At 37.5% G+C, this 19,068-nt stretch overlaps 1 protein-coding gene across 29 annotated transcripts in view; it reads right to left on the bottom strand.

Moving 5' to 3' along the window:
- The window catches only part of LOC148056695 (uncharacterized), a 471,302-nt gene that overhangs the window by 125,501 nt on the left and 326,733 nt on the right, over positions 1–19,068 (bottom strand). For 18 of the 29 annotated variants that reach the window (XM_087748728.1, XM_087748727.1, XM_087748714.1 and 15 more), the window contains one exon: positions 16,099–16,200. The exons of the other annotated variants lie outside the window; for them this stretch is intronic. In XM_087748728.1, the coding sequence (XP_087604854.1) occupies positions 16,099–16,200 (102 nt within the window). The remainder of the gene's footprint in view (positions 1–16,098; positions 16,201–19,068) is intronic. 29 annotated transcript variants of the gene reach the window in all.

The following is a 19,068-nucleotide window of genomic DNA, read 5'->3' as shown; positions in this document are numbered from 1 at the left end:
TTTCAAGCTGACCAGCCCACTCTATTATACCAATATACTCTGAATTAAAACATCTCTCTCAAAAAACTTCTGGCCCTAGGTGGTAACAACTCCACAGCATTCTCAAAGATAACCACAACACTGAGGTACAGCACTGCCGTAATTTATACAGACGGATCATTCAACGCTACTATCATAGCATTCTTCATAACAACATAAGATTAGATAGCAACACTCATTACAAGACCCCTTATTTTACGTTCTTATAACTTTTACAGAAACAATTTTTCCATAGTGAAAATGAGAATAAAGTACGCTGAATTATTTCCCCTGTAAAAGAAGTAAATGTTGAGTAAATTCAGTATTTTAACTTGGATGCATCACTGGTGTCACAGGGAACAATGTTATTCTTTCTGATACCAGTCTAAAAATCCTAGCCTGTAAGCTTGGAAGTTAGTCATCTTAACTGCAAAAAATAAATAAAGGGTCTTGGGCAACTCTAAGAAACAACTTGAAAGAAAATAATTTAAAAGTTAAGTGAAAGGTAATAGAACAGGTTTTCACATGGTGTGCAGCAGGCTGGTGGCAGTGATAATAAGTTCGTTTGCATCAGCTGCAGATCTGATCACTTCACTTTACAATACTGCAGTGGACATGCAGTGTAACATTTCAGACAAACATTTCAGTGCTGTCAAAGAAAGAGACTGTTGTACGGAACATGCCAGGTAGTCTTTGCCGGAAAAGCACTCTTTTGTACCACCACAAATACAGCCCAGGAGACTGAGAGCTGGAATGCACCAATCACAAGTACTGCAGCAGCTCACAATGATGGGGAGTCCCTCATAGAGCTGGACTATAGATGAATTAAGAATTTTAAGAGAGACTTTCAGACACGGTCTATCTGGAAATTGAAATAACTGTTCTCATAAATTCACCCAATTCAGCAGGTTAATGTCTGTTTACTATGTGAACTATTTTTATTTTGCATTGAATTTAATTTCTGCATACTTAAATAATGTATGTATTCTATGTTCTATCCCTTAGTGTACTTAATATCAGAAAAGAGAAGGTAGCCAGACATAAGGGAGACAACAGCAAAGAGAAAAAAATCACCTCCACATTTTCAGTTCTGTGGATTTAATTACATCTCTAACATTAACTTAATTTAAGTCATGATACTGATATTTGGTATTAAGCTGTCAGTAATCCTTAACCATCATTTTGAAGCCCTTTAACAGTATCATAGATGAACAAATCCAGTTTTTGCATTAACCTTTTTTTTACCATAATGACACCCAGAGAGCGTAGTCATGAGCTAGACTGCTACAGTAAAAGGCACAGTGCAGACAGAGAACAAAACCCCCATTTTTTTCTCCAAGACCCTAACATGTAAGCAAAAGGCAAGGCTGGGAAAGAGATGGTAGAGCACAAGGAGAGAGAGGGACACATTATTGGTCAGCACCACACAGTACAACACAACTCAGCAGCAGCCTAATTTGTCAAAAGACAAAGGAGACTTTAAGGAGCTAGTGAAGTGTTTGGACAGATGTTTACAGTGAGCTCCTCCCACCTTGTGCTCACTCAAAAATCTAGGGAACAAAGGCTGGGAGCCAGCTTTTGATGCCAAATAGAACATTGCCTAACTCATTGTGCCTAACAAGAGAGCATCCCAGGGTACCAAAGGCAACTTACAGTCTTCCCATGCATAGCAAGTAAATATGAAACCTAAGCTCCCATAAACTCTTTGCATTGGCCTCACATACATGAAAACAAGAGCCTGTTTTGTCCTCACTTGACTCTTACATCTCACTAATTACCTTGTGTACAAAATAGATGTTTTCCTAACAGAAATACTACTTGGCTACATCATTCCTCTTGATTTTCTGTGAGTACTATGAACATTGAATAATTCTCCTGAAAGTGGCTTCACAACAGGGGCAGATAAGGTCTGTTTCGTCAATGACCCACTGACTATAAAAAGGAACCTCTAAGTCCTCTATCGGTACTAAGCAGTAATCCTCCAGTTCGTTGTATAAATGATTCTACAAAAAGTAGTTCCTATAGTCACTGACTAGATAGCGTGCTCATTTCTGTGTATGATAAACCTTAATATTTTATTTCCTCTTTAAACAAAGCTGGTTGGCAACTCAATCAAATTAATGTATTATTTACCCTCTAGCTTCTCCTGAATGGCTACGTGTGTGTATATATACATATGGTTATAGAAGGGACTACAGTATACGGCTTAAAAACTACTAAAAACTCAAAAAGCTATGAAAAGCTTTGGTTAAATTTGGTCTACAAAAAAGCAACTTCCACATTTGGTGTGCAGTCTACTACATGGGATTTTGTAACAATAAAGAAAGCAGCAAGCAGCATGGTCTCTAACCAGTTTATCATTCAAAGTCTAAATCAGTTTGTGACATTTTCTTGTGAATTTCTTTTTTGTGAAGTTTGTGAATTTTTTTCTACCCATGATTTTTTTCTCAAAATTGCAGCTTATTTGTTGTTATAAATATTTAGTCACATAGAGCCACTACACTGTGAGCATGTAAAATTTTGTTTTACTAATACCACCAGTATTTAAGTTTATTTGAAAGATCCTTCTGTAATTTTGTATGAAAATTATGTTATATAGACTTTTCCAATTACAGGAAGAGTGGGTTATGAGTTTGCTAACCAGAGCCTGCAATGACAAAGTGCTATCCTGAACAAAAGGAATAATGGACTTGAACTGAAGCAGCCAAAAATTCTGTGAGTCTTCTGCCCTTTCAAGGAAAAATGATTATGCCACGTACCTCCAAGGCATCAGAATTTGACAACAAGTAACACCGTGTCACTCTAAGAATAAGATTGGAAGTGGTGCTTTGTGCTAGCATTTTTCAAAAGGAAAAATTGCCTTTTAACACACAAGACTCTTTTCAAGTCACAAAGCACATTGTATTCCTGTAGTATTAGATGATTTGATAAGAGAGATGTGTGAAGTCATTCTGAGGGTATCTACTGTGCAGTCAAAACAAATCACAGAGGGCTTTGTACAGAAATTCAGGTTTCTTTTAAACTAACCAGTTCAGATACTAAGAACTCTCAGTCCTGCAGAAAACAAGTCTAATTTAACCTGCTTTTGGCCAGGTTTTTGCAGTCTGTGGTGAACTCAGTGCCGCTGCGGTGAGGCTCAGAATGCCTGAGCTTGGTGTATCACACCATAGTCACTGGTTTGACTTTAGGTGCTGTTTCTTGGTCTTTCCCTACTTTTCTGTGTTAAATTGCTTGAGAACAGAGCTCTTGAAAAGCTTATTTAGTTTACAAAATAGTATATGGATCTCTACTTGCAGAGAATTAATTCAAATCAATATGACAGTGATGGATCTTGATGATATTTCACAAATTTGCATGTACACACTGAGGAATTAATTCAAGGTAATTGAATGGATTTGTATAATTTAATTTTTAAATGAGACACAATTCCCCATACTAGTGATTTTCTTATCTATTGTTCCTGTCAGACTCCACTACTAAGGCTCTTCAGCTTTCTGTGCTATTACCTTCTTAGTTATCCAATTACATAAACACTAATCACCTTATTTAATAAACTAGATTATAGTGTCTGTACTGGCCTAAGTTTGTGACAGAGATAAACACAGATATTAAAGATGCACCATGTGTTGTGTTAAAGTAAGCAACAGACTACTTGTCATCTGGAGATAGGCAGGCTAACCTGACTAACCAATGCACGCTTCTATGTGGTTTTTTGGGGAAAAAAATGCTTTGAGGATCAGTTATTCATATCATTCACATTCAAATCTAGGAAATGGAAAAGAAAGATTAAAAAAGTCATTGAACAGATCTTCCATATTAAAACAAAATTTAAAAAAACACTTTACATACAGTCTGTTTGTGAACATCCTAATTGTTTTTTACAGAATCTGAGATCCGTCTTTGCAGAACAAGCTGACAAAATTCATCAGGAATTGAAGCAGCCAGAAGCTGATTTCCAAATACGTATTTTTTTAAATATCCATCTTTGTTCAGGTTTTCCCCAACTAATCCATCTGGTTAGATAAAAAAGATTTGTAAATGTAGGATTACATGGAATTAATGTTGATGCTGTATCTGACATTCTAGCAGTAGAATGTGACATTTTGTCTCTTTTGGATTTCCTAGCCTAGCATATGTTTTTTCTGATTTTTCCTCCACTTGTGATGACTGCCATCTTGTCTTATACGACAGCCCCAGAATCAGTTCTGCTCAGAGCAGTTTGTGGTGAAAGAGATGACAAGCTGAACCCCATAGAAAGAGAGAAGAGGCAGGAACCACTGGCTCTAACTGCAGGCTGCACCAACCACAAAAACTTCTGTTTTCTATCCTGTTCTCATAAATCCTCAACATGCCACTAATTTCTCAGTAAATGGAGCAAGTAATTTTGAAAAGCAAGTAAGATCTTCCCTTTGTTCTAAAGATTACTCTCTGGTCTATGCAAACCAGTCGAAAATCAACACCTACCATTTGAAGGAAGCTGTGGGGCTTAGGCTCTGCATTTTTGCAAACTATAGGATTATTTTTTTCTTTATTTCAAGGACCAAATCAATGGTTAATATCAGAAGATCACATGATCTTCAGTAAGTTTCTTGGCTTTGACATGAAATGTTTTAAAGCAATGTAGCTTTTTCCTTCGAAACAGTCACGTTGGCAAAGATGAATGTTTCAAACTCTCCTTTGAAACAAAGCTACAGTTAAGCTCCAAGGAAATTGCTGAACACAAATCAAGACAGACTTGGATCCATTTAGTGTATTTTGATGAGAATTCCAGAGTAAATATACAGTGATGCTGTAACAGGAGTGATACCTTGCGTGGTCATAACTAGAAACATACGTGCATACTCAAACTTGACAAACTGTTTCTTCTCAAAGGCACAAAAGTCAACAGCAAGGTTATGTACAGTATTCACAATGGGATCCCACAGACCTTTCACATATCCCCACAGAAGTAATGTAGGGCCTTACTGAAGAACAGTTTTAGGATGAACAGATGATGACATGTTGATTTATTTATTCCTAAATAAATTCCTTTTATTTATTCCTAAACCAGGATCATAGCATTTTTGGTCAGCTCTCATCAATCTGTCCTTTGAGGACACAACTAAGGAACCCAGATGTCCACAGGTGAGCACTCGTTTTAGAAGCAAGAACATGCTTAAAATCAAGTCACACTGGTTTGGGAAAGAGCTGAAAATTCTTCCACTTTGGAAAATCACTACTGTTATCACTTTCAGTATCATTAAGTGACAAACACACTCCAGGACAATTTGATCAGTTAAGGACATTCTATTGACTTAAACATTGCCTTTGTGATATGAATGTACTTTCAGATTGAGGTTCTGATTAAACATTACTAAAGTGAATTTTTTGGGGTGGCAGGGGGGCTTGCTTGCTTGCTTGTTTGTTTTAGTACTCAGTAGATTCCACAGAGTAAGTCTTTAAGACCTATCTTTTCTGTCATTTGCACTGGGTCAAATAAGAAGTAAGAAATTTCACGGAGATCTGTTACCAGAGTTACAGAACTCATTTGAAAAAAAGAAAATAGACTTATTTTCTATCATTCTGTTGCTTAGTCCCATAACAGTTCTTCTATGATTTTGTTAGACAAAATCTGTATATAACTGCTGAATACTCTTTTTCACATGATTCGGTGATAAATTGAGTCAGAAAAATGACAAAAAATAGTTAAAATTGTGTCAAGAAAGACCTTGGGGTGATGAACTCACTCTCTGAGAAAATCAATAGATAGCCAAATTTTGCTATTTTATTTGTGAAATTTTCTGAAGAGGTTTATGAAGTTTACTTACTACATAGTCTAAGAAGGGAATGCTTCATTATCTTTGCTATCATATTGCTTGCAGTCAGTGTAATATAAGCCTTTATTTTCCTATGGCATGATTAAACACAATATTTAAGACTTAAATGAATCCATTAATATGACAAATGCAAAAATGACAGCTCTTTTTTTTATAAAAAACATTATCAAACAAAGTCTAGTGTATAATAACACATCAGGAACATTTGTTTCATTTTATAATATTAGAAGCTAACTCAGTGAAAAAAACTCATTATTGAAAATTATTCTGAAGTAGAGTATGTCCCTCAAACAACATAAATGGAATACCAAGGCACAAAATCAGTGAAGCTTCATCTAGATATAAATTCTTCCTCAATGTTTTCAAGGTGCTAGAATGACAGTAAATGAAATGCCAGTTACATATTTATGCAGTACATATCTCAGAAATTACATAGCTTTTTCTCTTCTGTAGAAAAACTTCAGCTACTCTGAGGAGTAAGTGTAATTAAGGATTTCTTTTGCAAACCCACTACATACAGGTTATTCTACATGTGGTTTCACAGCTGTATTCCTTAAGGAAAATATTGAATGGAAAGTATGTAATAACTGGATATAAAGAATGGATTGTCCGTTTGACACCTAAACATAATTATGCTAAATTTCCACAGGTTAAACATTCACAGTCTACTTTACAAGTTTAGATGTAATAATGTAGATCCACTGTTAACGTGGATTTGACTCCTCTTGTCCTGAATTACTATTCTTATTCTCTTTACTCAGATACGTCCTAACCATAATTTGTAAATCAAAGTCCCCAAACAGTCTGCAGGTTCTGCTTATGGCCAAGCAGGACTTCTAACCAACTCAGCACACATATGCCCTCGAGTACCATAAACTAATGCTACTCCTAGTGCCCCAGGAAAAAACAAATTTGATAGCTATACAGCAAGCTGATTCTAAAGATACCATGTTTTAGATAATATGTCAAGAACTTGATGATGATGTACAAACTTTTTGCCATCCAGTCCCACTCACTGTGAATCGAGAGTCAGGCAAAAATTAGGGAAGTTGTATATTCCAGATCTAACGCCATTGCTTAAAAAGCCCTACACCTAATCACATCATCTTTCTCAGCCTCTCTCAAATAGAAAACAAAATGCATGCATCTTAACTGATCTTTCTAATGTAAGAGATCATCAATAATCACGTACTGGAGCATGAAAACAATGAGAATACTTTCATATACTTAACAGGAATGCTATTTCTAATAACAATAAAACCTGTTAAAAGCTCATATTAGATCTAGCACAAAGTTATTAATTGCTGCCAATACAACTGCAGAGTCTTTTGTCCAAGGCTATGAATTAATTTGTAACAGTATGTCTTTCCTTCCTGATACTGTATTATGACAGTACTTAGGAAAATCATAATTCCAAAAAACAAAACCAAAGCAACAAAAAGACAAACAGAGAGAAGGAAGAATTCATATGTAACAGGAGGTTCAACCTGGAGGGCTTATACAGATGTAGGTCGATTCCAAGTTACAGTATTGTGCTTCATAATCAAAGCTCTCATAAATTTAAAATAAAGGTGTATACAAAAACTCCCAGAACATTGAAGTAACCAGAAGCAGTACTTACTTTACAATAAGGCACAAGTAAAAAATTTTGAATTTGAACTTTTATACCTTTTTTTTTTAAACTGAAATCAAGTTATCTGGAAAAACAAGCAAACTCAATATTTTTAAAGAGATACAAGCACAAAAAACAAATCAAGTTGTTTTTGCTGAGTTAAAACGTCTCATGTCTGGCCAGAAGTTTGGGGGTTTTTTTGTTTGTTTGTTGTTTCAAAAGAAAATCCCCAAACAAGCAGTTAATATTTTTCATTCCAACCGACCAAAAGTTATTTTGTATTATTTTTCATTCAGCTTCTGAAAAGAAATTTGTTTCTTCACACAGCTTTAGCCAACTTATGTCTCATTGTTAAGATGTGTCTAAAGATTGATTTGCATGAAAAACCTTGCAAAAGCAACTTTTTAGCAATGAAGCTTTAGGAGATCAAAAATCTGTCTCTGAGATTTACTGTAGGGCCTTTGCACAGCACTGGTCAATCAGAGAGGTCAATCTCTCCCATATGAGGTATCTAATATTAGATTTTTAAATCCATATTTAGAGACCAAAATCTTTGGCCTGATTTTTAACAAGACGAGCATTTGTTGCTTAACAGCAGAAACTCAAGTTCGAACAATTTGTCTTGCACTCTCTTTTCTCTCAATGTCAGGAAAATGTGAAATAAATGTAAATGTAAAATGGGAAATAGAAGACTTCTGAGCTTCCCAAATGCACTGTGAGGATAAAGTGTCAAGTCTGATGAATCCTACTATGATGTACATTGTGAAAAGCTTATCAATAAAATATCAGGAAAGGATTAGAGGCAATGTCACTGTAACAAAGTGGATTAAAATAGTTCTAACTGCTTTGAAAAACACCTTTCCTTCTCCATCGCAATATCTTCTCATACCCAACCAACCACCATCTCTCATGCATATATCATTACTCTCCCCAAATAACAGAACTACAGACAAAGTATTACTGCTTTTCATAATATTTTTTGCATTAATTGACTAAAACTCTAAGGGAAATGTCACTGCTATGTGCAAGAACTGTGGAGATATGGAGCTAAAACAAGCCCACTGGCTTCACTAATCACAATGAGACTTAAGCTACAGTTCCTTAGGATCACCATTAAAATCTGTTTGTCTATCTGTCCATCCCATCCATCCATTTTTGTTCTAAAAGATGTCCTTTTGATAATCTAAGATCTTATCTAGGAAACACCAATCAATTTGTGTAAACAGACCCAGTTTCTGTAGCATCACCACCCACGACTTGAGTTTGGACTGGGAAATATTCATCAGTACTTGCTGTCTCTGATGTGAACCAGTTTTGGTTTCCAGTAGCTGAGCTATAATAAATCCAGCAAACGAGAGCAATTAAGAATAAAAGTTATCAGGATACTAAAGATGACATGTGAGTGTCAAGGCTACTGATCGTTAAATGAAGTGAGGAACTGGCAGGTAGGGTGAAGTAACAGACATATGGCTACCTTAAAGCTTAATGGATTTCCTCCTCTCCTTCCCACCCTTGTTCTAAGCTGCTGCAAATGATGTGAAATAATTGTTTTGACAGACTTATTTCCCCCCTAGACCAGATGTGTTGATCTCCCTTAGGTTTTTTAAGCAGAGTGATGGCAGATTTTAATCTTCCTGTGCCCACTGTAGCAGCTGTACAAACACTTCATTAACATAAGAATGGTGGTAAGTATGTGCTATTCAAATGGGTGGGCAGTGTTTTTCTGTATCCTTTATAATACATTGAATTTTATGCTATGAGTAGGTGCTAAATTGGGAATGAATAAATGCATTTCAAGCCTGCACTTGGCATCCAATGTATGCTTATTCTCTTACAGATGAACCAAATTTTTAGCTTGAGAATTTTTGCATCTATCCAGTGCCAAGGCAAGGGAGTTGTATAACATGTATTAGAGAAAGATTTAGCAAGAAAAAGAATTTTTTCTGCCAAAAAAATCCATATTCTTACAATTCTTTTTATTCCAGTTTTCATTTGCATTGAACTCAGGCTATGGCATGTAGCATCTGTTAACTCTGCTACAATTATGTCAACATGGTGAATTTTTTTTCTTTCAGACAGATTATGAGTTACCTTTCTCTTTGAGGTGATGCAGTTCTTAGACAACTTAAAACTCAGCTGCCTTCCTTAGGTTTCTCTTGATACTTCCCTTCACTACAGATGTCATTACTGAGAATTTACTGAGTCACTCCCAGTAAATAGTGAGTGCAGGATTTTTTTTTTTTTTTGTGAAGAGGAGAACCAAGACAGTTGATCTTTTGCATATTTAAGAATTTATTTCATGTCAAATTAAGAATAAAAGCGTACTTTGCCAAGCACAGAAATCATCACAAGATAAGGTCTACTCCGCTGCTCACTAGGGATACAGACATTGTCCCTACTCTTCTAAAGCACTAAGACATAAAATTGAACTAGAAAACCAGCATCTCATCAGTTTCCTTGGTTTCTTCCTTTTCATATACAAATATGCGCACATAAAGCATTTGCTATATGCGTATATGTATCTCCATGTATATATTCATATATAGAGATATATTTCTATATATACACGTATGTATAAATAAGTAAGTGCTTCTTTCCCGCACCAGCTGTCACCTCTGAAGCCTGGCTAGGAAAGCAGACAAATGCTTTTTGAGGCAGATACATCTTATGTTTCCATAGTGTTTTGGCAGGAGGTAATAGTAAGGATTAAGAAATTGGTTCTATTCTTGCTGAGAGCCAACTGGCTGGGAGGATGCTTTGGGGCATTGTGGATGTGATAGGTTGGTAGTTCCTGAAGTGAAGAGAAAAAATGAATTTGTATGTGGATATCTGAAGTCTCTGTCTATTCCACGCTCATCACACAGCTACGTAGACTTGCTCTTTGCAAGGATACTGCAAATCATGTCTGAAGGCTCCGAGCCAAAATCTGACAGGCCTTTCTTTACACCACCTCTTTGACATATATACTGCAACATCCAGGCTCTTTGAAGCTTCTTCAAAATTCAGAAGGTCAAATTTTGCTCTCAGGTGTCAGCACACAACTCTCATTGCCCTGATTTTAATCTTACTATGGTATAACTTCTGCATAACCTCTTCGCAAATAGCAACGTGTCACAGAGAAGGAAATTAAAAGTTAGAGCCTTTTAGCCAAGCACACATAACTTCATTAAATTACACTGCCTATGCTAAGATAGGGAAATAAGGAGGAACAACAGACACTTTGAATTCTTATGAATATCTCTCATCCTCATTTCCATTCTACATAGGAACTGGGTTCTGGATTTGCAGTAGCTCAGTAAACATAAAGACCCACATAAGTGTGCTAATGTTCCACCCTCTCCCGCCAGCAGACTAAATGCTGATCTAGCACACTCATGTTTGTTCAAGACCACAGTTTGGTCTTTAGTCTGAGCCTTCCATTAACTCAAGTATTTCCTGTTCTGTAAAGTGATTACCTATATCACAAGATGGAATGACTTCAGTCCCTAATGACTGTATGATTTGGACTTGGTTAAGTCCTGACCTAAACCCTACATATTCCTGTTCCCACTGCCTTTAAGGGTATGCAACTTCAGTTGCTAGTACAAGCAGACTAAATTAGTGGGCTGGACTGTATCTGACAATGACTGCATATACTGCTAAACCAGCTCTTTGCAAACTGGTCCCTCAGTTGTATGCTTCAGCTGCATCCAAGCCTGGAGCTGTCCTAGTGGATGCTTAACCCCCTGCACAAAACACCAGAAACATGGAGTATTTTCTGTGCTGTACATAACATATCTGGACCATATCTAGTGCTACAAGTAACCCAGGGATGGAGAAGTGGAATTTTTGAAAGAAGCAAAGGAAAGACAGAATAAAAAATTATCTGCCTCTGTCACCAGTCTGGAAGCACATCTCTCCAAATCAATCCTGTTATTAATTAAAAGTAGTGACTGGCCAGTATAAGCACTGGGTGGATCAGCTGTCTGCAGACAGCTCTATGAGCACATGTCAAGAGCTTACTTCTCCAAAGAGTGGCATGAAAGCCCTGTTCACATCTCAACTATGTCCTAAAGTCCAGGATAATCATAAGAGCCCGTAGCCAATGTCCTTACTCCCACTGTGGATAGCCTGAGATCTACCTGAATTCACCTTTGTGGATGGCTAGGACTTACTTTGAATCATTCTAGGCATTCTGGTTTTGACGTTCATCACACGACTTTGCTCAAAAACATATGGGAATATTCAAGGCAGCACATGTCAAGAGCCATCCACCTGGCAGGTAAGTGCTACTATGAGGACTCCCTTACTTTAGCCACAGTTGCATCAGTTGGATTATCCAATGCCACTGTGCTTCTGCAGGCAAGCAATAATATTAACAAGTGGAAAAACTGGGCATCAAACCCCACCGTGTGGGAGTTCCTGCTCACCACACTTCACCAGCCCTGAGGTTCAGCTATATTTTCTCCAAATTTGCAGCACTGTAATTGAAAGCAGCATCCGGCACTGTCATAACTGATCCTTGTTGACAGTGGTCAGAATTAATGCATGAACCACTATTGTTTGAACTAAACAGATAGTATCTACACCTGAGAACTGAAATAATTTCAGATGTACAACAGAGCGAGCAAAATGGGAGGACAGGCATAATGACTACTAGTGTGTGGGTTACACGTATGTATTCATTTGTCAGAGCTTTCAAATGTCATAACAAAATAGAAGACATTGACATTTTCCCAAGAGCATAAGAAAGTTCTTAGTCTCCAGTTACTGCAGAGTTAAGCTAAAAATGGGGTGAGGTCTAGGTAACTTTTTTTTCCTTTTAAATTAACTTTCAACGGCTCCTGAAAGAGGACAGGCATCAGTTTTCAGAATTGGCAGTGCATTTATTTATTTTATTTTTGTTTAATTCACAGAAAATGTACATAGGCAGGAGCTCTGAGAGTTACCGTGGCCTTTTTGCTGCAGGTAGAAAAAATGTTGCTGCATCCATCACCAGTTAAAATTGACACGAAGTGTTCTTTTCTGCTGAGAAAAATTGGTGGTAGCCTGAAAACAAATTACAACCTAAAATTTCCTGCACAGTGAGCAGTGCTCTGCAGAGAAAGAACATGTTCAAGAAATCAGAAACATGTAGAGATCAAACAAAATCTCCAGCTAAATCTACCTTTGAGAGAAACTGATAGGATGAAACAGAGCTATGTAGTTCCTCTGGTCTACACTGAAAACAGAGGAATTCCTTCCTTCCTTCCTTCTCCTTCCTCCCTCCCTTCCTTCTTTTCTCCCTTCCCTCCCTCCCTGCCTCCTTTTCCCTTCCCTCTCTTTTTTTTCACCCCCTCCCTCAGAGTATATTGTGTGTGAAAACTGGAAAAAATTGATCCCATGTTCCAGATCTAATATCTACTCAGATGAGGATAGGAAAATATGAATCAAAACTTTGCAGCTCAGAAACCATCTCCTATGAAACATTACATAAACTGAAGGCCATAGGTTGAGATTTGCATTAATCTCCACAAAAAGATGACACCCAAGGGGAAAGGTATTCTGCTGTGGACACCCTCTCCTAAGCTGCAATTCTGACATTGCTTCTTCCTTGAAATGAACAGGTAATTATTTACCACATCACAATACATTCTTTTGCCATTCCTATGGTCATTCAGGGGAATGAAAAGTAGAGCTCAAATTGTAACTGAATCTACAGCAAAGCAAAAAAGGATTGAGGATTTCCACGGGGTTAAGAAGGAAGAAGGACATTCCATAGGACAAGCACATGGGAAGCTGTTTCAAGGTCTTTTTTTTTCTTGTTGGAGTTGTTGGATTTGTTTTTTTTTTTTCTCTGTAGGGTTTCTATTTAACAGCTCCTTAATAACACAATATGGAAAGAAAAAAAAAAAAAACAAAACCCAAAAAAAACCCCAACCACCTAGGAATTAAGGATCAGAATCTAGAAACTTTCTTGTGCTCCACTGAAGTGCTAGAGTCACACATACTTCTTGAACCAATGAATTCGGAAGCACATTCTAAACAGCAGGGATGTCTCCTAAAAGGCAACATGACAGTTTAATCCAAGGTGGTTGCTGTACAAGACACAGCTGGCTATTCCACTTTTCAGAGAATGCTCTAATGACCAGGCTGTAAGGAAGTAACACAACTCTCTGCTCTTCTGCTAGCCATTCTTGAAAGACAGCAGTCGTATCCACTGCAAGATGTCGAATCCTACAAAGGCTCCTCCTACACTGCCTAAGAGACTGGGGTCCTCAAGGAACAGAGGCGGTAGAAAACCTTTTTTTTTTGCACCTAATAGGGCCTACGTGTAGTCTCAATGCTAAATACTCAGTCAAGCCTGAGACAGCTCTAGCTTTCAACAACACACAGACCTAGCGATGCAGAATTGAGTGTTTCATGCAAATGAAAGGAGACTCAGAGGTCCAACAACTCTATATGGAAAGTTAATTCAAATACGCAGTTTACTAGCCTGCATCCATATCCCCCAGACAGCCCTGTGCAATGTAATAGGATCCTGGAAAACCAAGATCCGTTACTGCTGCGGATATGATGAGAAGGCAGAAAGCAAAAAGTGACCTGCTAAGTGAAATTTTAGAAGCACAGCTTGTATTCAAAAATTCACATGAAGTTTTAAATAGAGTTTCAGATTGAGGCTGTGCAGATCATTACAATATTTGCTAATTGGTACGTCCCAACCTTTTGGTGACCAGCTGGAACATGCATTCTGCTGAAATGAAAGCTATTACAGAAAACATTACATGAACATTGAAACACTCTCAAAGGCACTGCATGCACACCCTGGTCAGGTAAGAAGAAAAACAGGAGTCTGCAGTTTATATTCCTTTTCACTTGAAGCAGCAGAGATACAACCTTGCATTATCTTTAAAGACTGCAATAAAACACACTTTGAAAGGCAATCCTTCAAGGGGACACTAAAGCAATGAAACGCTGGCAGAAGTAATTATGCAGAAACATTTTTGCAAATAATGAGAAATATCTACTTTCATCTCGCCCTTTCTTGGCATGGATATTTATAAGAAATTCCTGTTCATTTCTCTGCAATTTCTGTGCATGATCCAGTGGTTAGAACAGAACTTGCAGAGGAAATGAAAAATTGCTCATTTAAGTTTCAGATATTTTCTAATCAATGAAAACTTTTTTCAGGACTTTGGTTTTAATCACTCTCCTTCTACCAATGCATCTTTCCTCATCGCTTCTATGCTATTATAAATATGCAAAAAAACAGACATTGCTCCCTGGTGTTGGACATTACAGATGAAAAATTCCAAAATGTTTCTCTCAAATTGTTCATTTACTTTGCCTTTTAGCAAATTAACAGTTACATTTTTTGCCATCACAGCCACCCATTTTTCTACAGAATACACCTCTCAGAACACCCATGGAAAACAAGTTGATGAGGTTTAGACAATTTATTTTCCTCCAACTGAGTACTGTCAACTATGCAGTTTTTAAGTCCCTTCTATCACTAACCAAGTTTCATGTTAACTGTGTGGCTGCCAATTCTATACTTTTTACAAAGGCCTTGTTTGGCTCTTAACATTTCTGCTTTAGGTATCAAGGAAATTTAAGTCATATATATAAATCTTCCAGAAGATTTCTTAATGAAAAGCCTAGCAAAAGGATAGGAGCTGGCTCCTGAACTACCACCTAAATAGCAATATCCTTTAGAGTGCCAAGTATGCCACAGCAAGCAATGTTGTAAACCCTATGACTTTTTGAGACTGTAAATGAGACTGACTGTTCCTCAGTCCTTGTTAAAGGAAATTGTCCACACTCTGGACAGGCACAAAACAGAATGGGGATTCATATGGAGAGAAGGAATATATTCCTACAGCTTCCAGATTGAATGACAGATTTTTACCACCTACATGCTGAGAATGGTGGCCCAAATTCCTGATTCCAACAGAAGCAAGGACATTGATGAGTTTATTTTAGTGATTAGAGTTGTTTCGTACATTACTAAAAATGTATCACAGAGGTATTGCAGGTTACTTGAAACATGTATGATTTTGAAGTGTATTTCATTTTCCTGGTCTGCAGTGGTCATTTTTGTTCTTTCACTTAAAAAAATAAAGCCATCAACAATGTAAGTTAAACAAATTGATGAATCAGCTCTGGGAATGGTCTTGAGAGAGTAAACACTAATGACAGGAGTGTATAAAATATCAAGCGGTGGTGCTTATGCACTTTACATTGTTTTACTGGGTAACGACTCCTCCAACTGAAATTCACTGCTTAAAATCCAGTTAGGAGTGTAGCACGTAGTACCTTCTTTAGAAGACTGAAGAGCAGTTTTTGTGGCGGTGGTTTGTTGTTTTTTTTTTTTTCCAAACCCAGCCAAAGAAGATAGATGCTGTGGATCTGTGTTTTATGGTAGCATTCACCTAGGATGTAGATATCTGATATTTAATTACTGCCTCTGACAGAGGATTCACACCCCCACTTCTCAGTTCCTTAGAAACTGCTCTAACCAGCCACTCCTAATGCTGTCACTGTATTTTATTTATTATGTTTGTTTGCATGCATTATGCCCTTCTTTTCCCAGTTTTATCTGATTTTATCTACCTTGTACACAAGCTAGAAGAGCCTGTCTCTAACACAGACAATTTATTTGTTATTCACTGCAGGCTAGAGAACCCTTTTCACCTGAGAGCTGCCTGGCGTTCGCAGTAGCTGAGGCCGAGTCCTCCATCTGCAGGCGGAACTCCAAATTCAGAAATCACAGGCTGCTGGCATCCCTGCAGTGTGCTACCAGGGACAATCAATGAATAATAGAGAAGTCAGTATTTGTGGGACTGGGACTGTCATTTTCTGTCAGAAACTCCAGGTTTGCATGCAAAGGGTATACAAGAAGTGAAATACAAAAGCAGAAAAAAAAAATTCAATTTTAAAATCTTATGTGAACACTTGACTAATCCGATCATTCACAAAAAAGGTCTCCCAGGTATTAGCCCACACAGAAAAAACAGCAAGGAATCACGCTAGCGCAGTTTAAGAGCTTCCTGATCTCTCAGCTGCAATCTTTGCAGTTGATATGGCCATTCGATTTACACCTACATTAACCACTGCAGTATAATGTAAAGTAAGTCAGCATAAGCCCAGTTTGGCAGCAATACACAAAATCAATTTAGCCACAGAGGGTTGCTGGGACAGAGCCTGGGCTGCTGCTTCTTCCTCCCAAACATAGCATGAATTATGCATATACTACCCAACAGTCCAGCAGGTCCCTCTCTCCCTTGGCTTGAGGCGTCAGGTCTTTTTCCTGATTGCTGTTCATAAAATTCTCTCTGGCTGTACATACATGTAGAAAGAGAAGGCCCATGTCCCACGAGTCTGCTACCTGAACAGGAATGAAAGACAAGAGGTGAGAGCTACTTTTAGGAAGAAGGGCCTGAGGGCAACTTTTAAAGCCTCAGGCAATGAAGGGAGTGGACAGGCTAAGACAGGTGGCAGTGCAAGTCACCCAGCACTCAACAGGGAATAAGGAAGTCTCTGAAATTTGGTCTTGACCAGAGTCTCCCAAATCATAATGAGAGCTGTATCTTAGAGCAATGAGGTGCTACTGGTAATTTCTGTGTTCTGGGAGTTTCTATATGAGATAACAAAGACATAAGGTAAGGTCTTCAGACACCTCAAAATTCAGGCATAGAAAAGAGGCTTTAGAAGAAATTCCACTCCATCATTGCTTAGTTATCATCCAGCCCAGTTTTGAAAGGAAGTCTGACATTTGCATCACTTTTTTGCAAAACTATTTGGCATTGTAATCAACATAAAAGATACTGCTAAGGTCTTAAGAAAAAATACTGTTTTGCCCTAGGTAAAAAGCAAAGATTCTTCACCAGCACCAGTTTTTGAAAATTTAGGTTTATATAATAAATACTTTGGACAGCTTGTCCCAGAAAAGATCAAACACCACTCATTTCTTATTTTTCTTTATATAAATTGTTTGCTTCTGTTGAGAAGCTGACAAACTCAAATTGCTGAGTGCCACACAGCAACAAAAAAAGCCTTAACAGGACTGAAATTATTTTTTCTTGATTGCAGCATCTCCAAAGCCTCAATGCTTCCTCTTAACTAGTGTACTTTAAAAATGTTCTCTCAATTTAGAAAGGAAACACGTATGTGAGAAGTAGTGAGGGAGGACTTGCAGAGGCAATATTCTCTTCCCGGATTTAACATCTTCTGGAAGATGCCCGAGATGGTGGATGACAAAACTTGATGTTTTTTACAGCCTTATATTCCTGAATAGCTCAAATCTCAATTTTAGAGCCTCAGAGAAAACAAAATGTGTCAAATTCATCAGACACTATAATGGACCCTGGAAATTTTTATTTCCTTAATATACTTATTAGCTTCAAGGTAAAATCATATTTTACCTTGAACTTACTTTACCTTCAACTCATTTTAGACTAAGGGCTCAAACACAGGACTGAGTGTTAGCAGTAACTGCACCAGCAATATCTATGTGCATCCTCTGAGTCGCTGGCAAACAAAAAGTAATGCAATCACAAGTTGCTTCTGATGACCTAAACTGTGATGCTATCGAAAAGCCTAGTGCTAGCTCCAGCTAATCCAGCTGGCTTCTGGTTTCTACAGCAAAAGAGAAGCGGCATAACCTTGTGGCTGTAAAATGAAAGGCTCTGAAATTGCAGTTTTGGCTTGGCCTACAGTGCAGGAGGGTCAAGATAAGTCAAAATGCCTTGCAACACATGCTACAAAGCAGTGTTTTAGTCTGAAGTTATCAACTGCAGCATCATCAGGTACAATTACTCAATCATGTAATTCGCATATGGCTGTTGATCACATACTATTGCAAAATGATAATTAAATGCTACAGCTTACCAAGTTTACATTATTAAGAGATGACAGTGCTTGATATATTATAGAATGGCAGGCGACATCTCTGTGAACTTTGGCCATTATACAGGACCTGGACAGTAACTTACATATTACAGCCACAGCAGGTCCTTTTCCATAGGTACTCATACCATTATCACCCAGGAATCTGTGACTCAGCAGTGGAATACATATATTAACTATTACCAAAGACAATATGACTCTATCTGAACCTTTCTACAATTTCCGCCTCTAAGAGTAGCACAGCTTTCCTTCAACTTTCTTCAGGTAGCTATTCTTCTACATATTCATCTCTATGCCATACACCAACTACAGCATAAGAAACTGTCCTGGAACAGTCCTGAATGAGAGGAGGCCCACTGATATTCAGAAGAGGTATATTAATAGCCATTGTGACTACAACCGAACGTATGAGTAGCTTGGGCTTTCATCACCATTTAGCAAGGTGAGTATACTACTGAAACCTCACTTATATGTCACGTATAGTCATGCATACAACACACAAAATGCATGCACACACAAAATGACATTGCAGAGTTTGCATAGTCAGACTTAATAAAAGATGATCATCAGTAATAGTTATAAAAATTATTGTATGCTTTTATGTCATTACCAATATACTGGTAGCTTTTGTGAAATTGAGTTAAACTAACAATTATTTTTAGGCTCCTTAGAGAAACAACAACAGATGCTTATCTAATAAAATGAAATATTCTAGCCAAGGGTATTTCTAAGAAATCTGCCTTCTGTAATACACTG

The sequence above is a fragment of the Nipponia nippon genome, unplaced genomic scaffold (assembly GCF_047370975.1).
Source record: "Nipponia nippon isolate SJK-2023a ecotype South Korea unplaced genomic scaffold, ASM4737097v1 scaffold_12, whole genome shotgun sequence".
NCBI classification, from domain to species: domain Eukaryota; kingdom Metazoa; phylum Chordata; class Aves; order Pelecaniformes; family Threskiornithidae; genus Nipponia; species Nipponia nippon.
This window is presented reverse-complemented; position numbering and strand designations above follow the sequence as displayed.